The sequence below is a fragment of the Zea mays genome, chromosome 1 (assembly GCF_902167145.1).
Source record: "Zea mays cultivar B73 chromosome 1, Zm-B73-REFERENCE-NAM-5.0, whole genome shotgun sequence".
NCBI classification, from domain to species: Eukaryota; Viridiplantae; Streptophyta; class Magnoliopsida; order Poales; family Poaceae; genus Zea; species Zea mays.
The window spans coordinates 23,554,700-23,570,461 of record NC_050096.1 but is presented as its reverse complement, the minus strand read 5'-3'; the positions used below and the strand labels follow the sequence as shown (position 1 = coordinate 23,570,461).

The window sequence follows — 15,762 nt, the reverse complement described above, 5'->3', positions numbered from 1 at the left end:
TTCAGAGGCCAGTCTACTTCGTCAGCGAGGTACTGTCCGAAACCAAGATCCGCTACCCACAAGTTCAGAAGCTGCTGTACGCGGTGATCCTAACGCGGCGGAAGCTGCGACACTACTTCGAGTCTCATCCGGTAACTGTGGTGTCATCCTTCCCCCTGGGGGAGATCATCCAGTGCCGAGAGGCCTCGGGTAGGATTGCAAAGTGGGCGGTGGAAATCATGGGCGAGACAATCTCGTTCGCTCCTCGGAAGGCCATCAAGTCCCAGGTCTTGGTGGACTTCGTAGCTGAATGGGTCGACACCCAGCTACCGACGGCTCCGATCCAACCGGAGCTCTGGACCATGTTCTTCGATGGGTCGCTGATGAAGATAGGAGCCGGCACAGGCCTACTCACTACACCACAGAACACTTTTACCGACCCTTATTATCAACGATCGGTGTGATGGTAAAACGCGATGACAGATTGTGGGTCGCTAAAGCCTTATTTAACAACTCACTGAGTGTCGGTAATTGTTTTGTTTATAGCGTCTTTAGAGGGGTCGGTAAAAGTTTCTGCGACATCCCGCAGTCGGTCGGAAAAAAGGCGCTCCAGCCAGCTGGGCAGCCGCGAAAACCTGGCGCTAAAAAATTTCCCCATCTTTTCATCTCCCTCCATCTTATCCTCTCTCTTCCCGTGTACTGGGCACTTCGTGTACAGCGCATCTCAGACCTAGCAGCTGGGCAGTCGCCGAGTCCTGCTGGGCAGTGGGCACTCCGGCCGTCGCGCAGCCGGGCAGCCGCCGCGCATCGCCGCCCAGTCGCCGCGCAGCTGTGGTGCGCTGCCCCGCCGCCGCCCCTCCTCGTCTGTGCTGCGTGGAGCCCTGCCACCCTCCTCCACATCCGGCCTGCGTGAAGCTGCGACGCCCCTCTCCTCCACGACCGGGCTGCGCGCGCCGAGCCCCGCCTACCCTCTCCTCCACGCTCATGGCTGCGCGCGCAGGTGCATCATTTGATATGTACTTAGTGGGTGGTTGCCCTGAATTTGTGACGGGGGATAAAGAATTGCTAAAGTTAAAGCTCTATGCATAATTCAACGATGAAAACAATGATGTGTGATTAATTATCAGCATATATTAGTGGGGTTTGGTAGCTGTAACCTTTCATTTTTGGATGGGCTAATTGCAAGTAATTTGTTTGGTTAAAATCCATGAGGTCCTGAACAGATGGCATTGATTTTTGCCCATATATCACATATTTGCTTACAAGGACATAGTTGGGGATCATCTTTCATGTGGTAAACTGCAAATTTGAAAAACTTCATGTTACCTATTTTAGAAACACTAGGCCATTGCGCACCATATTCTATTTTTTTGGCACAAGTTGTATGACATACAACAGTTTCCCATTTGCCCAGTTTCTATTTTTTACTAATTGTTAACCTATATATAAAGCATGAAAAGTAATCAATTGATTCAACTAAAACTGAAAAGTTCTCCCCATTTTCAGATCTGATTCCCTGGTTGTGAAGAACTGTAACAATCAAACGATTGTTGAGCTGAAGTAGAAGGTAAATTCACCATCTTTCTACCTTATCAAAAGACTAGTTGTTAGGTTTCATGCTGTTCAGTAACTTTTTGAGTGTTAATTATCTATCTATATTTTCTGTGCTTCTTATATGTTTTAGATTTTATTTCTGAAAGCTGTTTCATATCCCACAATAAGTTGCATGGATAAATCGTGGATCGACAATGAGGCTAGGTACAATATAACTTTTTCAAAACAACTAAAGGTGTTCTTTGTAGCTATCTTGATAATTAACATAGGGATTATGTGTAGGGAGACAAAGGCCTATATACAAGGGGTGAACAGTTTTCTAGCTTTTGCATTTAGAAATTCCGCAGTTGGGTGCAAGATATTATGTCCATGTAGGAAGTGTGTTAATTCCTTTTGGAGAGAGGCTAGTGATGTGCGAGAACACTTGATATGTGATGGATTTCTAAAAGGATACAGAATATGGACTTTACATGGAGAAGCTAGCTCCTCTTTTACGAACCATGGTAGTTATGATGTTCCTGATTTCATTGAGCAGCCTAGTGAAGATGATGAGATATCAGACTTGCTTAGGGACTTAGCTTGTGGTTTAGATGACAGAGGTGATATGGAAGATGACGGATCTTTTGAGCCACCTAATAAAGATGAAACAACTATTCATAAGCTAGCAGCGGATAATAGTAAAGAATTGTACCTAGGTTCCAAGTACTCAAAGCTACGTTTTCTAGTTCGGTTACTTCACATCAAACTTCTTGGAGGTTGGACCGATAGAAGTTTTAACTTGCTGGTAGATTTACTTGCTGATGCCCTACCTACAGGTTCAGAACTTCCTAAAAACTTTCATGAAGCTAAGAAATTGGTGAAATCTGTTGGAATTGGGTACAATACTATTCATGCATGTGAAAACAATTGCCTTCTCTTTTGGAAGGAGAATGAAAAACTGAATTCATGTCCAAAATGTGGTGTCTCACGTTGGAAATCAGAAAAGAAGAGTCTAGATGGAAAACGTGAGTACAAGGTTCCTAGAAAAGTTCTTCGCTATTTTCCTATTAAGAAAAGACTCCAAAGATTGTTTGTATCCTCTAGAACTGCAAGTCTCACTAGGTGGCATGCTGAACGACGAATAAAAGATGGTTTGCTTAGACATCCTGCCGATTCCATTTTGTGGAAGGATTTTGATCAGAAGTATCCAGAATTCGCCGCTGATAGTCGTAATATCCGTCTATCATTTGCTACTGATGGGTTCAATCCATATAGGACTATGAATGTTAGTTACAGTATTTGGCCTGGCATTTTGATTCCATTCAACTTTCCACCTTCAATGTGCATGAAGGATTCAAATTTCATCTTGTCTGTGTTAATTCCTGGTCGATCCTCTGTTGGCAATGATATGGATGTCTATTTTCAGCCACTTGTTTATGATCTACTTGATATGTTTGTTAATGGCGTGAGAACCTATGACGCTTCAAAGGGCGAATACTTTCAATTGCGTGCTGCAATACTTTGGACCATCACTGATTACCCGGGTATAGGCAGCGTGTCTGGGTTTGTTACATCTAGTGAGGCAGCGTGTCCTGATTGCCACTCTTTGATCTGTTCCCTTAGACTTGGAAATGGTAGCAAGACTTGTTACATGGGACACCGCAGGTTCTTGCATCCAGACCATCCATTTAGATTTGACACTCATTCCTTCGGTGCCCAAACTGAGTTGAGACCAGCACCTCTTCCTCTGTCAGGAGAGCAAATTTTGGAATGCACTGAAAATCTAGAAACAGTTTATGGCAAGAAATCATCTGGTAAGGCAACAAGGAAAAAACGGAAGGAAGGGGAACCATTAGTCTTTCTGAAAATAAAACCTATTTGGTTCCTTCTTCCATATTGGAAGGACTTGATATTTCGATATAATTTTGATGCCATGCACATTGAAAAAAATGTGTGTGACAACATAATTAATACTTTATTGGACATAGCAGGAAAATCTAAGGATAATTTGAATGCTCGCTTGGATCTTAAAGTTTTAGGTATTAGAGATGACCTTCACCCGGTTGAGCTAGAAGATAATCAATATTATTTACCTCCTGCACCCTACTCAATGAGTCCTGGTGAGAAGAAACTATTTTGTCGAGTGTTAAAAGAGGTGAAGTTTCCTGATGGCTATGCAGCTGATATACGACATAATGTTATTGTTAAGGATAAAAAGATAACTGGCCTTAACAGCCACGGTAGCCATATTCTTCTGCAAGACTTATTACCACTTGTCGTGAGAAGAGTTCTCCCTACTGAAGTGTGTGTTGTTTTGGTTCGTTTAAGCAACTTTTTCAAGAAACTGTATTCCCCTATTCTTCGAGTAAGTGACATGCAGCTGCTACAATCTGAAATAGCTGAAATCTTGAGCCTTTTAGAGACTATTTTTCCTCCATCATTTTTCACTATAAATGTACATTTGATGGTACATCTGCCTGTCCAAGCAAGAATGGCTGGTCCAGTCCACTTTCGCAGCATGTGGCCAGTGGAGAGGTAATTTGCATATACATGTTGCAATATAGGAAATAAGTATCAACATTTTTAATAACTTGATGTTGTTATATAGGTATCTTAAGAAATTGAAAGGCTATGTTCGTACCAAAAGTCATCCGGAGGGATCAATTATGGAGGGTTCTATGTTTGATGAAGCTCTCACTTTTTGCTCTCGGTATTTACAAGATGAGACTCACTTTAACCAAAGGGTTGGAAATCATGATAGGCTGCAACCTGAAATCAATGTTACAACTCCGTTCTTTCACAATGTTGGTCGAGCATTGGCAGGAAAATGCATTGTAAATCTAGATTACAAGACCTGGCTTCAAGCACATAGATATGTCCTTTTCAACTATCCTAATATAGAACCATACTTAAAGTAAGCTATCCACCCCTCAATTGTGAATTTTGATAGATTCTCTTTTAAATTTTCTATTGGTCTTTTCAGCAAGCATGCTCTTTACCTCTCCACCATTGGGGTTCGAAATAAACGTGAGATCACCTGCATGCATCATAAAACCTTTCATGAGTGGTTTAGATTGCATGTAAGTGACAAACATAAGTGAAATTTTCAATACACTATCAATTTAGCTTTTACTTTTAACACTAATGTTGCTAATCACAGGTTGAGGAAATGTGTGAGGAAGCTCTAGAGGAGATCAAAATTTTAGCTAAGGGGCCCATGATGATCGCACATCAGTATAACAGCTATACAATAAACGGCTTCAACTTCCATACACAATCATATGATGAGAATAGGTCTGTCCAAAGTAGCGGGGTAGCTCTAGTTTGTGAGACAACACGTTTTGAGAGCGGGAATAATGATAGCCACGTATTGAGGAAAAACATCTATTATGGTATCATAAAAGAAATTATTGAATTGAATTATCATCACAAAGGGAATGTTACACTATTTAAGTGTGATTGGGTTGACAACCGTGTGCACAACAAATGGGTTAGAACAGATCAATTAGGGATCACCACAGTTAATTTCAAGCACTTATTCAATACGGGTAAAAAGATATCGGATGAGCCTTTCATTTTAGCATCTCAGGCATCTCAAGTTTTCTATGTTGCTGATCCAATTGATAGTGAATGGTCTGTTGTCGTACAACCAAAATCTTGTGATTTGTTCAGAAGCGATGAGGCTGAGAATGAAATCATTGATGATGGTAATGATGTAGTTATGTTAGTCCCTGATCTAAACCCAAATGTATCCGCTTGTGTGGCTGCTGGATGTGTCCCATCTATGAGAACAGATATAGATGGTGTGATTGTTAGTGGAATAAAACATGGGAAAAAATCTAAAAAGTAAGTTTAGTTATTTCTTATGTTTCAAATATAGTCGTTTTCTTGCTGGAAACTTATGCTTCTATTATCATTTGGTTACAAATAGCTGATCTCATTGTTCCTTTTCAGGAAAAATGGCAAGCGCAAGAGGAAACAATAAGGGTGGCTCATATAATGAGTATGAGCAACAAAAGCTTGAAAATATTGAAAGGAACAAAAGGAGGTTAGAAGAATTCAACATCCCTGCAATCATCAACTCTTTGGGGCAGCAACAAAATCGATCTAGGAAAACTTCAAAGGTAAAATACTGCAATCATCTTTGTTGTATAATCTGTGAATTACCGTAATAATAAACTCTATGTCATTTTTTTAGAAAGTTCAGAACAGAAATATTGTATCAACTGAACGTCCAAACTTGCGACCAAGACTACAAAGAAACAATTGTCAGTTTGATGAAGAACATGTGCTTGCTGATTTGGAGCCAGTAGGAGATTTCCTTAGTAACAATGAAGGTAAAATAGATTTCCATTGACCTTAACAACAATTTGATGATGGAATTAGCTTTTAGACTTGAATGTAATCCATTATATTGCTTCAGACCTACAGATTGGTGACCAAAGCAATGGTACAGTGAGAAAGAAAGGAAGGGGAATAACGAAGAAAGATGACATATTCTCAAGGACACCAGATATGCCTAAACTCAAAATATCTCTTAATGATTATGGACAGCCAATTGGTGAAAACGCTAGGCAACTTTCAAGTGTTATCGGGTGTCAAGTTAGAAAGAAGATATCAATTGCTTGTGTAGATTGGAGGCTTGTTGATGTTAAAAAGAAGTACGAGCTGTGGACTGAAATAAAGTCATACTTTGATATTGATGACGCTGCCTTAAATTGGGTTACACGCACTGCTGGGAGGAAATGGAAAGAATTTAAGGCAAATATCAAGGAGCTGTATTTTGATCCTGAGCTGACTATAGATGATGTTGGGGAATGTCCAGACAAAAGAATTAGTGATGATGATTGGAAATTTCTCTATAACTATTGGAAGACTTCTGAATTTCAGGTAACAAACTTCTAATATAAAGTCTGTGCATAAACATTTTGATTCCATTAGAAAACCAGTATGAGTAGTGCATAAATATGATATTTTCATTATATGTTAGACTCTCTCGAAAGTGGGAAAAGCAAACCGGCAAAAACTGCAGCTGCACCATACTACTGGAAGTGTGAGCTATGCTTGCTCACAACATAAATTGGTAATGCTTGACCTTCTTGGCTAATTCAGTTTCTACTACCTTCAGTAGGCATACAATATAGTAGACTAGAAGTGTTTCTACTACCTTCAGTATAATTATATCGTATATTATAGGCTGTCAAACTAGGACGTCCCCCACGAAGAGATGAAACTTTTATCAAAACCCATACAAGGAAAAATGGTGTTCCTTCAACCTCTGCAGAGCCAATAATGGTAAGTACTCCCTCCGTCCCAGGATACTAGGCGCAACTACTTTTTTCATTGGGGAAATTGGTTCTCTAGCACCGTTACTGTCTCTATAAAATACCATCAAAAGACCTCAGCTCTGAAAAATACCAGTAGAAGTTACACCTCAGCTCAGTACCTTTTTCTCACTAAATTTGGACAGCAGCAGCCATGTACCCAAGCACCCCAAACCCGAGAGCACTGTCTTGTAGACTGCACCAAAGCCTCCACATACAAGCTCACAGTCTTTCAAAAATGCATGCCCACCAGTGCTGAACTCGGGGCTGCCCTTGCCAAACATGACATGCTTCCTAGAGCTAGCAACATTCTATGGGGACTGGTTAACGTAATCATCAGATAATGCAGTAGCAGGTGTTGAGCGTGGGGCAGCTGCACGGGCCTAGACGCTACGATTAAGCACAAATTAAGCACAAATACTACTTAGTAAACTGCAAACACATAAGCAGTTTGGCTGTACTCCTTTGCATGCATTGTCCCACACATAATCATAATTTAACTCATGTACGTTTCCTTCAAATTCCTCAATCTCATCCTAGTTGATAGGCTCATTCAAATCTGAAATAGGCATTATGTGTAACCGAAGAAGGAAGATTAGAGAAAGGAGTGTTTTGTGAGCTGTACATAAGCATTGGGTATTTATAGAAGCAGAAGCGAGCAATTAGTGGCGCTAAAACTTGCCAAATATTTTTCATACGCGCGCCGATTGAGTTAGGCACCAACAGCTGAAAAATGCATGCATGCATGGACGTGGGAATACATGCAGTTTTTTTAGAAACGAGGGGTAATTAATGTCTTTCTTGGTCTTTGCATTTTTTTAGTCGCGTCTAGTATCCTGGGACTGAGGGAGTATCCATTTCATAATTGGTTGTTATAATAGGAATTTTGTGTGGGCATAACCTTTTCAACCAAAATTATATTTTGTAGGCGAAACTTAAAGATCTTATTGAAATCTACCCAGAGTTGAAAGAGCGGACAATTCAGGAAGGTGATGCATATGCTATTCTTTGTGGACTGAAAGAGCCAAAAGGATATGTCCGTCTTATGGGTCTAGGCCCGACTCCTCAAGATGTTGGTACTCCAGGATTAAAGTGTTATGCACCAACAAGACTTCAAATGGAGGTTATGGCTCGAAAGAAAGCTGAAAGTGACAGGGATGCTCTAGAGCAACGTGTTTTTGAGTTGCAGGCTCAAATGGAGCAAAGGGCACAACAAGATAGGGCAAGTCCCATGTCACAACACGGTTCCACATCACGTCTACATTTGTTTAGTACTGCTCTTTGTTTATACACAAAGCAATGTTTAACTAGTCATTTATCTCATACATGACTGAAATGTCTGATGTAGGATGCAAGGTTGAATGAAACTGGTGATGCTGGACTAGATGAAGGGGAGGAAGATTATGTTTCTGAAGATGATGTTGATGACAACTTACATGACCAGGTGCATGGTTTAACCTCATCAAGAACAACAGCACACAAAAAAGAACCGCACCAAGGAGTAATGAAACTTCTCGCTCTCAACATGATGCTCTTGTAATACTCTGATCCTTTTCCTCCTAAATATGTACTCTCATCTTTTAGATATTTATGCCATCCTTCTAACTTAACACTAATCACTTGCATCAGGTTGGAAAAGATGTCATATTATATGCCTTGTTGAGATCAGATCAACCTGTGGCTAAAGGAACAATAATTTCAACTAAACCAAACACTATTCTTGCGGGCCAGTCCCTTGGGAGACAATGTTGTGAAGTTATTGTGTCTTGTGTGTTGAAAAGAGATGCACATTTGCCTCGTCCCTATGCCAATATGGAAACTATGGGTGATGCCAACAAGATGTCAATTGCATGGCCATACAATAGAGTAATAAGCTAAACTTAACTTACTATTTTGAATGATATATGACAAATTAGTGATGAATTCTTATTTGGACAGCTAAAGATTACCAACAAGGCATCAACACCACCTGCAGTTTGAGGTATTTAACATTCAATTGAAATCAATGGTGAAGCATTATTGTTTGCTGCTGTAATATCATAAGAAACAAAAACAACCACTGATTATTCTATTAATTTTGATCACAACTCTTTTCAGGTAATGCATGGTGTAAAAAGCTAGCTACTTGAGGACAAGCTGACATGCTTCGAGGACAAGCTGACATGCTTCTTTTGGTTTCAAGTTCTTTTGTGGGCAACTTTGTATCTAATAGTCATGCAATGTTGCGCAGATCGAATAGGCATGATGGAAAGCTTTTGTAATGTCTAACCCATATACTGTCTCTGATGACCAATTGGGTATATTTAGGAATATTTGTAGCTTATGACTACAACTCAATTGTGGATGTTTAAGTGCTGCCGATGAATCTATGATTATTTGAACCTTGTGACTCATTCAATCTATGTGTTATGTGCGTTGTATGTTTTCACTCAGTATGTGGTAGATTATAATCAGTGATACCAATTGTGAGGCTTTTTTGTATGAAATGAGACAACTGATTATAGCTACTGATTATTGATTAGTAAACATGATATTAGTGACTGACTGTTAGTCGGTAATTGTTGTCATTACAGTCTGACAGTCAGTCGGTAATTGTGGTCATTAGCAACTGAGGATGTGTCGGGAATTCAATCTATAGTGACAGTCTGAGGGTCGGTAATACTAAAGATTCAACAACTTACGGAGGGTCGGTAAAAGCATGGTGGGTCGGTAATACTTTTCCTACAGCGACCCGAGGGTGGGTCGGTAAATGTCTATAGTGACAGTCTAAGGGTCGGCAATACTAAAGATTTAACAACTTACGGAGGGTCGGTAAAGGCATAGTGCGTCGGCAATACTTTTCCCGACACCGCTTACAGCGACCCGAGTTGTGGGTCGGTAAATGTCTTTAACGACTGTCTGAGGGTCGGTAAAGCCACTTTTACCAACCCATGGTACGTTGCTAATAGCGAACCGTGGTGTAGTGACTCTTCATCTCGCCCCTCGGGAAGCACCTACGCTACTTGCTACGCCTCCATTTCCCGGCATCCAACAATGTGGCTGAGTACGAAGCTCTGGTCAACGGGTTGCGGATCACCATCGAGCTAGGGGTCCGACGCCTCGACGCTCGCGGTGACTCGCAGCTCGTCATCGACCAAGTCATGAAGAACTCCCACTGCCGCGACCCGAAGATGGAGGCCTACTGCGATGAGGTTTGGCGCCTGGAAGACAAGTTCTACGGGCTCGAGCTCAACCACATCGTTTGGCGCTACAACAAGACTGCGGACGAGCTGGCTAAAATAGCCTCGGGGCGAACGACGGTTCCCCCGGACGTCTTCTCCCGGGATCTGCATCAACCCTCCGTCAAGATCGACGACACGCCCGAGCCCGAGGCACCCTCGGCCCAGCCCGAGGCACCGTCGGATCATTCCGAGGCACCCTCGGCTCGGCCCGAGGTATCCTCGGTTCAACCCGAGGTACCCTCGGCCCCCGAGGGCGAGACGCTGCACGTCGAGGGGGAGCAAAGCGGGGTCACGCCTGATCAAAATTGGCAGACCACGTACCTGCAATATCTCCACCTAGGAGAGCTACCCCTCGACCGAGCCGAGGCTCGGCGGGTGGCGCGGCGCACCAAGTTGTTCGTCTTGCTGGGTGATGAGAAGGAGCTCTACCACCGCAGCCCCTCCGGCATCCTCCAGCGATGCATCTCCATCGCCGAAGGTCAGGAACTCCTGCGAGAGATACACTCGGGGGCTTGCGACCATCACGCATCGCCTCGAGCCCTTGTCGGGAATGCTTTCCGGCAAGGCTTCTACTGGCCGACGGCGGTGGCCGACACCACTAGAATTGTCCGCACCTGCGAAGGGTGTCAGTTCTACGCAAGGCAGACCCACCTGCCCGCTCAGGCTCTGCAGACGATACCCATCACCTGGCCTTTTGCTGTGTGGGGTCTGGATCTCGTTGGCCCCTTGCAGAAGGCACCCGGGGGCTACACGCACCTGCTGGTCGCCATCGACAAATTCTCCAAGTGGATCGAGGTTCGACCCCTGAACAGCATCAGGTCCGAGCAGGCGGTGGCGTTCTTCACCAACATCATCCATCGCTTCGGGGTCCCGAACTCCATCATCACCGACAACAGCGCCCAGTTCACCGGCAGAAAGTTCCTGGACTTCTGCGAGGACCACCACATCCGGGTGGACTGGGCCGCCGTGGCTCACCCCATGTCAAATGGGCAAGTAGAGCGTGCCAACGGCATGATTCTACAAGGGCTCAAGCCTCGGATCTACAACGACCTCAACAAGTTCGGCAAGCGATGGATGAAGGAACTCCCCTCGGTGGTCTGGAGTCTGAGGACAACGCCGAGCCGAGCCACGGGCTTCACGCCGTTCTTCCTAGTCTACGGGGCCGAGGCCATCTTGCCCACAGACTTAGAATACGGTTCCCCGAGGACGAGGGCCTACACCGACCAAAGCAACCAAGCAAGCCGAGAAGACTCGCTGGACCAGCTGGAGGAGGCTCGGGACAAGGCCTTACTACACTCGGCGCGGTACCAGCAGTCCCTGCGACGCTACCACGCCCGAGGGGTCCGGTCCCGAGACCTCCAGGTGGGCGACCTGGTGCTTCGGCTGCGACAAGACGCCCGAGGGCGGCACAAGCTCACGCCCCCCTGGGAGGGGCCGTTCGTCATCGCCAAAGTTCTGAAGCCCGGAACGTACAAGCTGGCCAACAGTCAAGGCGAGGTCTACGGCAACGCTTGGAACATCCAACAGCTACGCCGCGTCGTTCGATTTTGTATCCTTTTCCTTTTTTCCTCTTTCTCTCTCTTGCAACAGGGACCAGGAAAGGGGGATACGCCGAAAAGGATCCTTCCCCGAGAAGGAACCAGGCTCCGAGCCCCCCTACTGATCAGAGGTTCGAAGGCTGGCCCCCCGGAAGGGTTCGATAGCCGTCTCAGATCGCGTGGGCCCTACACCCACTACTGGTCAGAGGTTCGAAGGCCGGCCCCTCGAAAGGGTTCCACGGCCGCCTCAGGCTACTCGGGCTCCGCGCCTATTACTGATCAGGGGTTCGAAGGCTGGCCCCCGATGGGTTCACAGCCGCCTCAGACGCCGAGCGAGGGATGACCATGGGTACGTTCGATACATAACCAAGGCTCGGGCTGCGCTCCCGAGGTACCCTAGGACATTTCCGAGACCAGCGGGAACGATCTTGTAACGGAATCCCATCAGAGGGAGGCATCGAGCCCTCAGACCCCGTCGCCAGGGGACCAGGTCCGGCAGATCACCCGCAGGTACTTTTGGGCGTGCCTCTGGGCCCCTAGCCGACCCCTAACGAACGGGGCACGGACGTCCACTCGGATTACCCGCTTGCAGCTCATCGGAGACACCATGTTCGGTGCCCATCGAGGGCAACATGGCGCTTTCCCCCCCTCCTCCTTGCGGAAAGGTGACGCAGGGGCGTATGTAAAAAGCCGAGTCTGCCCCTGACCGCCCTCTCGCTCTGTGCAGAGGCTCGGGGGCTGCTCTCGCAAACCCGGCTCCGGCCGAACCGTTGACAGCGTCAACATACCAGCCCGAGAACTTGGGACCCGACCGTACACCTAGGCTACGGCCAGCTCGCATGAGGGAACGACCAGACCAGCCGAAGCATTACGCGAGGCATTAAGACCTCGAAGGAGTGAAACCACTCCTCCGAGGCCTCGGGGGCTACACCCGGTGGGTGCGCTCGCGTGCACCCACCGAAACAAAACGCAACCGAGAAAGGCTGGTCCCCTTTGTGAATCATCTAGGCCCCTTTGGTAATGTTTTGGTAATTAATGACAACTACTTGTGGACTAACGATTCTTGGAGAAATAAGAATGTAGGGTTGGACCACATAGAACAGGAAATGTTGAAGAAGTCATACGCATTGGTTGTGGATCAGATGAAGGCAAAGGTATAATATAGGTTTTACTTTTGCCGGTCTTGAGGAGTTTAGAGAAGATACCTGACCGGATTAGTAGGCTAGATAGCCGTACTATTAAGAGGGGTCAATGACTTAGATCTGTGTAAAACTTAGTGCCTCATAGAGCATCAAGTAGTTGCATTTGCATAAGGACTAACAGCGCTTCTCATTTCGTGAGTTAAAAGTTCATTCAAAAGCATGTTTGAAATTTGAGAAGTCTTGGTCGCGCGGACTGTCCGGCCCTTGGGGGCGGACCGTCCGCGATCCTCCAGAAGGTCCGAGGTTTGACCATTTGTGTTGACTCTGTGTTCTTTTGCACTGCGGAACGTCCGGGCCTTAGGGTCGGACCGTCCGCAGTCCTGACCAGAGGAAGGTGGCTTCGGGTCAGTCCCTGAATTTTAGGCGGACGGTCCGCCTGTAAGGCGCGGACGGTCCGCATGTGTCTAACTCGTTTTTGGACAGGGACTGTGTGTTTTTATAGATTTGTACTACGGACGGTCCGGGGGACCAGTCCGGACAGTACTGTCTCAGGTCGCGGACGGTCCGGGATTTATAGCCGGACGGTCCGCGTGTGTTAACTCCGTTTGATCCGAGGCTCGGGTGTTTGAAATTGCCAGGTCGCGGACGGTCCGACCTTGAGGGGCGGACTGTCCGGACCCACCTTTTGAGTCTGCTCTGACATGCTTCAACGGTCATTATAGCCGTTATGGTGTACGGCGGACCGTCCGGCCCTAGGGCGCGGACGGTCCGCGTGTGCGCAGAACTGCCCCCTTTTGCACATAACGGTTGGTTTTAGATGGGGGACTATAAATAGAAGGGTAGCTCGTGTGTGAGACCTCTCTTGGCTATTCCTTGCACACATTGAGCTCATTTGTGATCCTCCAACTCACTCTCTCACACTCTTTGCTTGAGATTGCATTCTAGTGAGAGATTGAGGGTTCCTAGTGCATTTGCATCATTTGGTGATTCTTGAGGCACTAGGTGGTACACCGAGCAAGCGTCGTTGTCTTGTTACTCTTGGAGGTTGCCGCCTCCTAGACGGCTCGGGTGATTGTCTCCGTCGAGCTCTCCAAGAAGATTGTGGAGAAGCCGCGGTGTTGATTGTGAGGGGTTCGCGCCTACCTCGCCGGAGCGGCAAAGGTGACATTAGTGGAATCGAGGTATTGAGTGATTTCTTGTCCACTTGGCTCAAAGATCAAGTCGTGTCTTGATAGAGGAGCAAGTGAGAGCTTGAAGTCCACCTCAACGTGGATTAGGGGTGATCGGCAAATCACCGATACCACGGGATAAATTTCGGTGTCTATTCCTTCTAGCATTACTTATTGCCTTGCAATTGATTAGTGTTTTGCTTATTGTTCTTCAAGTATTCAATCTCCGTAGTTGTCTTTCATACATTGTTTACTTATTGACACTAGTAAATTTATTCCTCTTGTTGTATTGATTAAATTTACTTAGTATTGTTGTTTTTAGTCAAAACCGTCTATTCACCCCCCCTCTAGTCGGTGTCCTAGATCCTACAAGTGGTATCGGAGCCGAGGACTCCATTGTTTGTGGATCTAATCATCCCGGAGTGGGACAAAATGGCTAGTAACAACAATGTGCACATTGGGAAGCCACCGCACTTTGATGGAAACAATTATGATTATTGGAAAATAAGAATGTCAATGCATCTTAGAGCAATGGGTGGAAAAATTTGGCCAATTGTTAGAGATGGATTTGTTGTATTGAAGGAAGACGAACCATCCGTTAGTGATAATGAGAATATCCTCACAAATGATCAAGCCATGAATGTCTTTTATGATGCTCTTGATATAAATGAGTTCAATCGTATCAAGAATCTCACAACCGCTCATGAGATTTGGGTAAAACTAATGGAAATTCATGAAGGAACTACAATTGTGAAGAGTGCCAAACTATATGTGTGCAAAGGGAAGTTTGAGCAATTCATTATGAAAGAAGATGAGAGTGTATCCGATATGTTCAATCGATTGAATGAGATTGTAAATGAACTCAAGGGACTTGGTTTTAATGTACCGGATGTGGATTTCACACACAAGTTCCTTAGATCACTTCCGGAGAAATATGAGACTATTGTGACAATGCTAGTAAGGAGTGATCTATCTACAACCTCTCCAACCGAAGTATTGGGAGAAATTCTCACTCAAGATATATTTAAGAAGTCACAAGCCGATGCTTTAAGTTTGGCAAAGAAGGTGAAAAATGAATCTATTGCTCTCAAAGCCAAGGCCTCAAAGGAAATTGAAAAGGAAGATAGCAATGATGAAGAAAATGAAAGTGAGAGTGATGGTGACATGGCTTTATTTGTAAGGAAATTCAATAAATTCATGAAGATGAAAAGAGGTCAACCTAGAAGAGGTCAAACATCTAGAAGAAATGCTTTCAATGATAGAAAATGTTTTGAGTGGGGAACCCGGTCACATTGCCATGAATTGTCCAAGCAAGAAGAAGAAGGGCAAAGATGAAAGTGACAAGAAGAAAAAGAAATACTATAACAAGAAGAAAGATGGCAAAGCCTACTTAGTTGAATGGGACTCGGATGATAGCTCGGATGATGATGATGATGACACCTCATCCAAGCTTAATGCCGGAATTGCCATCAAGGAAGCTCCCTCACTCTTCTCATCCCCCCATTGCCTCATGGCAAAGGGAGATGCTAAGGTAAAAATCATCACCGATTTAAATGATATAAATGATGATGATGATATCGATGATGTTGATGATGATGGCTATTCATATGATGATCTTGTTAGAATGTTAGGTGAGGCCGATGACTACATGCACAAAGAAAAAGAAAAATTTAAGGCCTTGAAGGAATTGTATAAAAACCTCCAAGTGTCTTTTGAGGAGCTCAAGACCTCTCACAATGACCTCAAAGAAAATTGTGAGAAGCTTGCGGATGCTCAAAAATCATCTATTGTGCATGAAGTTGAGGTGGTCACTAAGGATGTTGGAGTCACTTGTGACTTACTTGATAGTCTTACAA

The 15,762-nt window shown here is 44.9% G+C and overlaps 1 protein-coding gene across 6 annotated transcripts; it reads left to right on the top strand.

Annotated features, from left to right (window-relative positions):
• Window positions 1–718: 718 nt before the first annotated feature.
• Window positions 719–9,238, top strand: LOC103632328 (uncharacterized). 6 transcript variants are annotated; one of them, XM_020545511.3, is made up of 17 exons: window positions 832–979; window positions 1,486–1,546; window positions 1,664–1,737; window positions 1,816–4,047; window positions 4,121–4,426; window positions 4,496–4,592; window positions 4,673–4,806; window positions 5,467–5,636; window positions 5,711–5,849; window positions 5,936–6,402; window positions 6,503–6,595; window positions 6,709–6,807; window positions 7,765–8,103; window positions 8,185–8,372; window positions 8,466–8,702; window positions 8,775–8,817; window positions 8,934–9,238. In XM_020545511.3, the coding sequence occupies exons 7-15, from the start codon at window positions 4,794–4,796 to the stop codon at window positions 8,497–8,499; spliced, it is 1,542 nt and encodes a 513-aa protein (XP_020401100.1). In that variant the 5' UTR covers window positions 832–979; window positions 1,486–1,546; window positions 1,664–1,737; window positions 1,816–4,047; window positions 4,121–4,426; window positions 4,496–4,592; window positions 4,673–4,793; the 3' UTR covers window positions 8,500–8,702; window positions 8,775–8,817; window positions 8,934–9,238. The 6 variants fall into 6 exon arrangements, with proteins under 6 accessions (XP_020401103.1, XP_020401100.1, XP_020401096.1 ...); XM_020545507.3 differs by having other exon boundaries at window positions 4,673–5,358; window positions 8,781–8,817; XM_020545503.3 differs by having other exon boundaries at window positions 4,673–5,358.
• The last annotated feature ends 6,524 nt before the right edge of the window (window positions 9,239–15,762 follow it).

Bases quoted from the DNA above. Each gene is read 5' to 3' on its own strand.
- LOC103632328 (XM_020545507.3), top strand. The intron at 5,850-5,935 runs GTAAAATAGATT...ATATTGCTTCAG, and splicing joins TTTCCTTAGTAACAATGAAG to ACCTACAGATTGGTGACCAA. The intron at 6,403-6,502 runs GTAACAAACTTC...ATTATATGTTAG, and splicing joins GGAAGACTTCTGAATTTCAG to ACTCTCTCGAAAGTGGGAAA.